This window comes from Gymnodraco acuticeps, unplaced genomic scaffold (genome assembly GCF_902827175.1).
Source record: "Gymnodraco acuticeps unplaced genomic scaffold, fGymAcu1.1, whole genome shotgun sequence".
NCBI classification, from domain to species: domain Eukaryota; kingdom Metazoa; phylum Chordata; class Actinopteri; order Perciformes; family Bathydraconidae; genus Gymnodraco; species Gymnodraco acuticeps.
The window spans coordinates 403739-414723 of NW_022990141.1; the positions used below are offsets into that span (position 1 = coordinate 403739).

A 10985-nucleotide genomic window follows, 5' to 3' on the forward strand; every position below is an offset into this window, starting at 1 on the left:
GTTTAAGAACCATGCCAGCACAACCTACGCATTTTAACGGCTTTTATAACAGTTGTTTACATCATGTATTTCGCTGGGAACAAGAAAACGAAATAATCTGGTAGTTTTGTCTTTAATGGGGCGTGGTTAAAACCCACACACACTCCTCTCCCCCCCCCCCCCCCCACCCACCACACACACACACACACACACACACATATATCTCCACTGCAGCTCACAAAACGCAGAACCTCCAAAAGGAAACAACTGTAGCCTCCGGAGAGGAAATGAAGAGGCGGCTGCACAAGAAATACCTGGTTTTGATCCTGGCATACACAGGTTTACTTCTGCTAATCCCCTACGTGTTGGATTACGGGGATAAATCCGTGCACCACAATAATAAACTGCGGCAGCAACAGCCCAGATGCCCAGATTTGGAGAAGCTTTGGGATGATAACGGTAACGCGTCGGAGCAGCACGCCGTCAACAGGAGCCAAACTCGGATACACATTTACCTTCATGCCACCTGGAGAACCGGATCCTCGTTCCTGGGGGAGTTGTTCAACCAGCACCCCGATGTCTTCTACCTGTATGAGCCCATGTGGCACATATGGCAGGCTCTGTACCCGGGGGACGCTGCAAGCCTGCAGGTCTGCTTTCTGTTTTTATTATTAGTGTTATTCCACTCATGGACATTATTATAACCAGTGTTACCGTGTCAACAACTGTAATCAGTAGCCTAATCAGAGTCTCAACATATAAAAGTAACCTGATTACTTTCCGTTACCTCAATATCAAATGCAATGCAAATAAATACAAGAGCAAAATGAATGTGAGGTTTTTCTACATCAGTGGAGGCCTATTGTGTAAAACACCGGTTTCCAACCTTACTTCATCTGAGAGCTACTTTGAAAAAATGAAAGGGGCCAAGAGCTACTTGCATCACATCGCTTACATTTATTCACATAGCACTCATCAGCTGAATTAAACTACTTGTGTACACGTGTGAAATTGCAATACCCAAAGCTTATATCACACATCTTAACTTCACATCAAGGTCCAAGAAAACGACAATTTCTCACATAATATTATGGCCCACAATACATAGTAAGTTCATCACTGAAAACTCACATACATGTAAAAACTGAACAATGTGACCTTAAAAAAGAAGAAACCAAGATATTTAGGTTAAAAAATGTGCCCTCTTAAATTACAGTAAATGCCTACAGAACGGTTTAAAAATGCTGTTTTAGTTCAACATGTGAATTAAAAACAAACTCAGACTTTTTGTTCAATAAATCAGGTTTCCATCAACTGCATTTACAATAAAGAAGAAGGAAATTAGTCAATACATCAATCTTGTAATCCTGATAGTAATCCCCCTTTTTAAACATGTACCAGTAATCTGATTACACATGTTTTTATGTAACTGTCAGAGAATACAGGTACTTTATCTTGTAATCCGTTGTACATTTTAAGCCTGTTTTTTTTTAGCTCATGAATGAGAGGAGCAGGGAGAAGAAAGTCTTATTTTACCCCTTACTCAAAAATAGACTGTGTGTCAATCACAGCTGCTTGCAACCAATATGAATATGACCCCCTCTGTCCTTGGACCCTCACATAGGACAAGGAAACACCCCTTTGAAAATGCATGTGTCTATAAATAACAAGACGACGAATCCAGGTACCTCAAAGTACATGTACTTAGAAAAACCCATTATAAATGACATTTGAAAACAGTCGAAGTGGGAGGTAAAGCGCCACTTCTGGTTCTCTTTGCTTTTTAATGACTGTTTTCAAATGCCATTTCATAATTTGTTTTTCACTGCTCTATTTCTTATGCTCTAAATGTTTTTCTTTTTTGTAAAGCACTTTGTTAAAAAGGTGATATATAAATGTCCTTGTCTTGCAGGGTGCGGTGCGGGACATGATGAACGCCTTGTACCGGTGCGACTTCTCCGTGCTCAAGCTCTACGCAGGCTCTCAGAACATCACCACCTCCTTCATATTCGGCTGGAAGATGAACAAGGTGATCTGCTCCGAGCCGCTGTGTGATGCTCACAAGAGGCACGACATCGGGCTGGTGAAGGAGGATCAGTGCGCAAAGTGCAAGAAGAGGGACATCAGAGATCTGGAGAGGGAGTGTAAGAAGTACCCGGTGATGGTGATCAAAGGAGTCCGTGTGCTGGATCTAAGCACGCTGGTTCCTCTCATGAAAGACCCGGCGATCAACCTGCAGATCATCCAGCTCTTCAGAGACCCGCGGGCCGTGCACAACTCCCGGCTGAAGTCCAAGCAGGCCCTGGTGAAGGAGAGCATCCAGGTACTAACTCATACCAAAACATCCCATGGCTCCAGCTTCTGTGTGTCAAGAGGTGCAGCTTTTCAGGCTCTGGAAAACACAGCAGGCAGTGTTGTGGTAAATACCTGTAGTGTAATATAAGAGCTTTTTCCTCTGGACAGAACACAGGGATTTTAGCCTTTGCAGACCATTTACATGCACACAAACCTATATACCCCACTACAGGGAAAGGGAAACCCCTGAAAGCAGAACAAGGCCCCTTGTTAAAGTAAACCACCAGACTCTATCGAAAACATTTGTAATGTCAGGTTGCAGAACAGGAGTTGCTTGTTTATCTCTGCCCTAGTTAATTTGTGTTGTGTGACTTTTGCGTTTTAAGAAAGTTTGTTTTGGGTTCACCAAAGTCACACAATAACACAAAATAACTAACTGATCGAGGCACCGTAAACAAAAGCACCTCCTGTGTCCTGCAAGGTAAAATGACTGTTTTCTTTAATGGAGTCTAGTGGCCTGGTTGTTTCTCCAAACTTCCGTCGTGCTGACCACCATCTAAACCGATGGAGAAGCATCGCATGCAAAACCCACTTCAAAACATAAAAACAACTCCTTCAGGGTAAAATAAAGCACATTTATTCAGGCCCCTTTTTAAAGTAACCCTCCAACCCGGAGTAAACAATAACAGGCTCCACCACATGTTTTGTTGTATTATTATTATTATATTATATCTTGCAGGTGCTGAGGAGCAAGAAGCAGACGGATAAATACAAGCGGCTGCTGGTGCCAAACAACAGGGTGAACCGGGCCGAGAGCTACGTCTCCAGCGCCATGGAGCTCATCTGCGACAACTGGCTGAGCGACATGATGCTGGTGCTGAACGCCCCCCCCTGGGTGAGGAGGAACTACCTCCGGGTCCGCTACGAGGACCTGGTTCTGCAGCCCATGGAGGAGCTGCAGAGGCTCTTCCTCTTCTCAAATCTCACCAGCTCCCCGGCGCTGGACAGCTTCGCCCTCAACATGACGCACGGACACGGATACTCCTCCGACAAACCCTTCCTCATCTCCTCCAGGGACGCCAAGGAGGCCATTTACGCCTGGAGGGAGAGGCTGAACGTGGAGCAGATCAACCAGGTGGAGGCGTACTGCAGCGAGGTGATGAGGCAGCTGGGCTACGAGAAGAACAGCGGGGACAAAACCACATGAAGAGGTGCAACGCATGGGTGCAGGTGAGCAGAGAGGGGGGGATTAATCTGATATTTAGCTGCATTCAAAGCAGCCACAGTCTAGAAATACTCTGTTACGTGTACAAGTCCTTAATTCAAAATCTTGAAGTAGTCACAATATACGTAATGTACCAAAAGTACCATAAACTACAGCAGTAAAAACATGCTTTTACATTAGTGCCTGAGCAATCACCTCATGTTATATAATATATTATAGTACAACAGTCATAGTGGACATCTGCATTATATTTCTAATACTTTAAACACATTTCCCTTATCATCATACTGAAGAAGCTTTTACAATGCAATACTAGTAGTAAAAGTACAAGTAGCCATGATGGCGCAGGAACTATTGATTTATATACATTTTAGAATATATAATGAATGTACTGTTCGGTTTATTTTGCACTTAAGTTCTTGATTAAATGACAACATACTTTATATTTGTGAGGTAAGTCACACAGGAGTTTGCAAGCATATACATTAACATGTGATTGTTTCATAATATATATATTGAATTACCAAGATATGCCAATTAGCTTAAGAATCTTACAAAGAGATCAATGCAGTTTTATCTTAACCTATATTTATACATTATAAAGTATTTATTAGTTATATTATGCATTATGAATCTGATTGAAAGCAAGTTACTAAAGCTGTCAGATACACAGTGCAATAAAAAGTACACAATGTACTTTCCAGTTCACAAAGTGGATTAAATCCAGCAGTGAAAAAAGGGTTAAGATCCTCAGTTTGACAGTGAGACAGAAAGAGCGTTTTAACGGTACGCTCAAGTTAGAGCTTGAGTTAGTCGCTGTGTAACAGAAACCGCTCTGAGGCTGATCCCTGACCTTTGACCTCTCGCTGCCAATTAAAACCAGTAAATCAGTAAAAGATCACTCTGTTTTCCATTTCACCCAGCAGGCCAACCGCTCGTGTTCAATGCATAACACTCACAAATAATAAGTTATTACTCCTTGAAGCGAAGACAAACAAAAAGCTTATCGAAAAGCTGCAAGGCAATTTAATTAAAGAGCACTGTTCACACACAAGTCACTGCAAGTGCCTAAAGGATTTAGGAATAGACCGCATGTAGGCTGAAGCTATAGACTGTAACACTGATCATTTAATGTCTACTGTTTTCTTAATATACAGTTTATACCCCCAAAACATACAGAAAGTAAAGAACAAAATACAAATATTACATTTTTCCTGAACAACGATACATGTACACACAAGTGTTGTTATGTCAGGTTTTTATTACACATTTCCATCACCTTTTTAAAAAACATTTTACAAATTGTTATCCTTTGACTGCTCTACACATTTGTTTATCATCTGTTATAATCTTTTATTTTGTACGTTTAGTTCAAACTCACCACTGAATATTACATTACATCACATGTTACTTGTTAGACGCTTTTATCCAAAGCGACTCACATACTCAATACTGTGGGCAATCCCCACAGGAGCACTTTGGGGTGAAGTGTCTCAGGGACACAACAACATGCTGACTGCAGTGGGGTTTGAACCTGTGCTCCCCTGATCCAAACACTAACGCACTAGACCTCTACGCCACACGCCTCCCTGAATACTGATACTTAAACACAAAAAAAGACACGACATAATTTGATGTATTTTAAAGCCTTCTGCAGTTTCTCGTAGTGTTTGACCTTCACTGTGCAGAGGCAGTGTTTTCTTCCATTGGCTGAGGGCCGAGTGTTTCTCTGTCAAACGTTTGCGTACACGTATACACAAGAATGATTTAGTGACATCACAAACAGATGGCGAGCCCATTCATGTTGCAACGAGCAACTTTCACAAGTACGAGGAGGAAACCTTAAAGAGGCCCTACTCTGCTTTTTGGTGTTTCCCTCTCCTGTAGTGTGTTATCCAGGTTTGTGTGCATGTAAACGGTCTGCAAGCCGGCTAAAATCCCTGTGTTCCCTCTAGAGGGAGTTTCTCTCCCCCTTGCTTGAAAAGCTTACATTGGACTCCTGTGTTTACTTCCTAAACATAGTGACATCACTATGTAACACTCACGCTCCTATTGGCCAGTGCTCCAACACATTGTCTGGTTTCAGACGGAGGGTGAAAAGAGGTGCTGCAGCACAGGCAGTATGAGAAAAATAAAGAGCTTTTTGAACATTAAAGCATGGAGACATGTAGAGACACTACATACTGATATACACCTGAACATCAGCAGGAGAGGACTCTTTAAAGTAGAGACACTAGTACATACTGATATACACCTGAACATCAGCAGGAGAGGACTCTTTGAAGTAGAGACACTACATACTGATATACACCTGAACATCAGCAGGAGAGGACTCTTTAAAGTAGAGACACTACATACTGATATACACCTGAACATCAGCAGGAGAGGACTCTTTAAAGTAGAGACACTACATACTGATATACACCTGAACATCAGCAGGAGAGGACTCTTTAAAGTAGAGACACTACATACTGATATACACCTGAACATCAGCAGGAGAGGACTCTTTAAAGTAGAGACACTACATACTGATATACACCTGAACATCAGCAGGAGAGGACTCTTTAAAGTAGAGACACTACATACTGATATACACCTGAACATCAGCAGGAGAGGACTCTTTAAAGTAGAGACACTACATACTGATATACACCTGAACATCAGCAGGAGAGGACTCTTTAAAGTAGAGACACTACATACTGATATACACCTGAACATGAGCTGAATATATCTCTTCAAGTCCTCGATGCAATTTTAAGCATTTCTAAAAAAGGTTAATTACCTTTTTTATGTTGACACTGTAATTTCATGTCATTAAACATGTCTGGTTTGATTTAATCTGATTATACCGGCTTCAGTTGTTAACTTTCACACCTGTTGGTGATTTCTGTCATGGTATCTCATATCAGGGGGTCCGCGGGGTCTTAAAAAGTATTAAAAGTTGATCAATCAATTTAGCAAAAATTAAGCCTATTAAAGGGCATTTTCCAAGGTATTACATTTTGTAGCTTGTTTTCAATAAGTATATGAATTGTCCAAAGAGGTTGTATTCTACAGTGTGCCTGAATGTAATCATGGCGTAGGTGTGTAGTGTGATTCTGTGTAGTTTATTGATGGCATCCCGTTGGGTTTGACGTCATCTGAACAGGACATCGCACGCTCACTGCTTGATAGCGCGAAGGTCCGTTTACGCCGGTTGTTAAACAACATCGTTATGGGGAAATGCAAGTCTGCGTCTAAATGGTTGGAAGATAAGGAGGAAGGACAATCAATACTGTATATAGTCAATGTGAGGTAAAGTGTGTAACAATGTAACCGGTTAGAACTCCAAGTGGAGATGAGGTCTTAAAATGTCGGAAAAAGGTCTTAAAAGGTTTTACATTTGACTTCAGGATTCCTGCATATACCCTGTATATTATCTGCTACCTGTCAGGTAATGATGGACTCTGCTCTTTTGTTATAGATAACAATCATAATCTATTAATATGTCACCGTGTTGCTGTTTTTTTTTTTTTAATAGGGAGTTCTAGTAGAGAAAGAGAAAGGCCACCAATAGTAATTTGTGTTGTGTGACTTTTGCGTTTTAAGAAAGTTTGTTTTGGGTTCACCAAAGTCACACAATAACTAACTGATCGAGGCACCATAAACAAAAGCACCTCCTGTGTCCTGCAAGGTCAAATGATTTATTTAATGGAGTCTAGTGGCCTGGTTGTTTCTCCAAACTTCCGTCGTGCTGACCACCATCTAAACCGATAGAGAAGCATAGCATGCAAAACTGACTTCAAAACATAAAAACCACTCCTTCAGGGTAAAATAAAGCACATTCATTCAATTCCAGGCCCCCAGCAGTGGCATTTTAAACACAAGTAAGACCACTGTAGCAGATTTTTTAGAGCCTTTGGAGCGAGGCAGTCTCAGAAATGTTCCCCCCTCCTTGATGATCCACTGATGTGGTTTGATAGAGGCCTCATTGTTTCCTCCTGGCAGTGCCGCCTCCTCTGCTGGACCTCGGGGGGCTGGCAGACCCTCCTCTGAAGGGGGTCATTGTGCACGGCTGTCCATGACGGGGCACAGCTCCCTGGTTACCACCGGCCGTCAGCAGCAGCCTCTCCAGCAGCTGGCCGCCTGACGGGGGGGGATTCATGTCTCACTGACCTCTCCATGACTCTGATAGTGCTGCAAATACTGACTACAAAAATTGCCAGAACAACTACGGTTGAGAGTATGGAGGAAATCACATATCATGATCATATTTTAATCTTTTTATTAGTTTTTTTGCAGACATGGTACTTTCAGAACATTATACAAAGTACAGGACAATGTGTCTGTTAAAGGAAATGGTTTCAGTAATGTGGATTTATGGGTAAAGTCAAATATTAGTACAGTTCAAATAGTTTTCAGTTCAAATATAAGGACTGTAGTGCAGCTTTTAAAGCCAGAAAAGTACAATTTAGAAAATATTACTATATGATCAAATCAAGTTTATGTCTTGTTGCATAATATATCACTTAGATATTCATATATGTTGCTCAGCTCCAGACACAGCTTCTCAAAATCTAATGGGACATCGTCAAAAATCTTAAATCAGGCTGTGGTTTGGTCTATAAAAGGTCAAATTTGCCCGTTTTGTCCAAACTAGAGTTAAAAATCCCAAAACAATAATAGGTTGCAAAGTATTTCTTCTTCAAACTGTTATATTTGTAGAACTTCAACCCCAAAAAGAAGAGCAGCAAGTGATTTAATTATTGTTTAGTCAATGAAACGTCTAAAAATGGCCGTACATATTTCACAGTAAAACTTGTTACGGCCAAAATCAAACATTTTGTTTTGTTTACAATGACATATGACCAAGAGTAGAATAGTATTGTTTAATTTGAGAAGCTGTGATCGGAGAATATTGCATTTCCTTCACTATATCTGCTTGAAAAATGACTAAATCTGTGAAGAGAACTGATTGTTCCGGCTTTAGACTCACTGATGGAGCTATTGATAGAGATCTCATCAATCATATTGACAGTTATTTTCAGTGTGCAGCTGTAAACTATATCCTAAAGAATGTATTTAAATCCTCAGTTGACTCTTTATGTTCTCTTGCAGGGGCCTGGTGTTCAGCGCTGAAGGCAGAAGGTGGAATAAGAAAACAGGCAGCAGGAATGTGCTCCGCTGGGAGAGTCCAGCCCTACAGACGAGGAGGCTCGACGAACTGCAGGAAAAACATGGGGAGCAGAGGAACTGAAGAACGGGGGAGAAGGCTGCTTATTCTGGCAGTGTTACATGTTTAACACCATGCAGACAGAGAGAGTGTGGGAGGGGGAATAAACGCTGGCCAGCCTCCACCCTTCTGTCCTTTTTAGTAGCACTAATCCTCCTCAAATCCCCGGCAGCCGAGTGCCATAAAAAGCCCGAGATGGCGACGTCGGAGCGGGGGGTGCAGAGAGTCGGTTCTCTCTCACCTGCGAGGCTTATCATACAGACAGTGCGGTAATCTGCAGCATTACTGACACTTGGCTGTAGCTGGCTCTCTAACAATGCCAATGAAGTGCTTTGAAAGAAGAAACTACAGTATGTGTGTGGAAAAAAGAGGCCGGACTGAGGAGCCGTTGTCGTCGTCCCCCCCTCACCCCCCGGCCCCTGAGGAATCCAGACAGCTGCAGCACCCCGCTGACAAAACACTCACGAGAGTGTGAAATCCTCTAATATCACACGGACGTGTCTGGAGGAACTTTCCTAGCAACGTTTTCACAAACACACGGTACTGATTCTTACTGTTTTTATATTACATCTATAATGTTAAAAAAATGCTGCGACATGCCTCTGGGTTAAAGATGGAGGAAGTGTTCCAGCATCAACGTGTTCAACTTCAGAAGTTGGTTCTGGGGGGGAAACCTGCAAGAAATAACGTTTAGATAATTGACCTCAATGTTTGTAAAAAATAGAAAGAGAAATGTGTGTTATTGCTATTCATTGGGAGGAACCTTAAACATGTAATCTTCTCTCAATCAATAGTGGTGCAGGAATGAGTCCTAAAACCCTGAGCATGTTAGCGTTACTGAAGCTTCTATGTGTCCTAAGAGCGTCTAAGTGTCTAAATGAGACAACTAAACGTCATCTTGCCGACCATTAGCCGCCTTTAACTTAGCGGTGGTGTCGTTTCTTTATAGCCTAATGTTAGCTTTTTACTTGTTTTTACTACTTCATGGTTAAGGACAGTAAATAAATCAGTTGGATGTTTAAAATCGGAGTTTCTCCCTTTACGCTGTTCGGCCGCTGCTGACGTTTTTACAGTTTTTTTTTTTTACATCATTGAGGTTTTTATTAGAAGCCAAATTATCCGCAAAGGTCTCCTACTCTGCAGAACAAATATTCTATGGTACCGCTACAAGCTAAAGGACGTTTTCCAGCATCCACGTGTTCAACTTCAGAAGTTGGTTCTGTAATGGTTCTGGGGGGAAAACCTGCAAGAAATAATGTTTAGATTATTTAAACTGACCTCAATAAAGAGTTTGTAAAAACTAGAAAAGAGAAAAACATGTGTGTTATTGCTATTCATTGGGAGGAACCTTAAACACACTAATATTCTGTTATTTAATGTAGTGGGGCAGGAATGAGTCCAAAAACCCTGAAATGAGTCAGCATTTAAGCGCTTTCTGTAAGCAATGTTTTTTTCGGTTACAAACCTGAAATTATGTCTGTGGTTAGCTTTACGCTGAAGCTTCTATGTCCTAAGAGCGGCGGTTGCCAAAAAGTGTCTAAATGAGATCTTTCCGAACATAAGCTGCATTTAGCTTAGCAGTGGTGTAGTTTCTTTATAGCCAAACGTTAGATTATTACTTATTTTTACTACTTCATGGTTAAGGAGGTTTTAAAGCGGTAAAAGTATCAGTTTGATGTTTAAAATCAGAGTGTCTCCCTTCATGCTGTTCGACCGCTGCTGACGTTTTTGCAGCCAAGTTCTCCTATAACTACAGATCCAGAAGTCATTGAGGTTTTTTTATCAGAAGACAAATTATCTGCAAAGGTCTCCTACTCTGCAAAACAAATGTTCTATGGTAGGAGAACCGCTACAAGCTATAGGCTAGCGTTTGCTCAGTTAGCTCCTCAGATTAAAACCCTTCTTTCGGTTAAAAGCACCAAAGTGTGTATGGTAAAGTCGTGGCTAAAATCTAGATAAAAAGTCTTATGAAATCTTCTGACAGCTGAAGCATGCTCAAAGGGAAAACAATGCCAGTACAGGAGACAAGAGGAAACGTTACCTTCCTTTCACTGAAACTATACAATACTACTAAATATATAACGTACGGCTATAGTCGTTTTGAATGCAGACATGTTTCATATTATCTTTTGATGTATTGGCTGAGTTATAGAAGGGCCTCGAGTCTAAAACATCTGCATTAAGTTACATGGCTCTTTCACTGTTGATTAGTATGCATGGGTAACTATTTTGAAATTTGAATGTAGTCACCGGCTGAGATATAAATACAATACG

General features: G+C 41.3%; 1 protein-coding gene across 1 annotated transcript; it reads left to right on the forward strand.

Moving 5' to 3' along the window:
• The first annotated feature begins 170 nt into the window (after positions 1-170).
• Positions 171-10027, forward strand: chst7 (carbohydrate (N-acetylglucosamine 6-O) sulfotransferase 7). The gene is made up of 4 exons (XM_034217173.1): positions 171-629; positions 1892-2302; positions 3014-3504; positions 8597-10027. The coding sequence occupies exons 1-3, from the start codon at positions 267-269 to the stop codon at positions 3479-3481; spliced, it is 1242 nt and encodes a 413-aa protein (XP_034073064.1). The 5' UTR covers positions 171-266; the 3' UTR covers positions 3482-3504; positions 8597-10027.
• The last annotated feature ends 958 nt before the right edge of the window (positions 10028-10985 follow it).

What these genes read in the sequence shown, in the direction of transcription:
- chst7 (XM_034217173.1), top strand. Translation starts at nt 267, where the DNA reads ATGAAGAGGCGGCTGCACAAGAAATACCTGGTTTTGATCCTGGCATAC. An exon ending in GGGACGCTGCAAGCCTGCAG is followed by an intron (nt 630 to 1,891) that starts GTCTGCTTTCTG and finishes CTTGTCTTGCAG; the next exon opens with GGTGCGGTGCGGGACATGAT. An exon ending in TGGTGAAGGAGAGCATCCAG is followed by an intron (nt 2,303 to 3,013) that starts GTACTAACTCAT and finishes TATATCTTGCAG; the next exon opens with GTGCTGAGGAGCAAGAAGCA.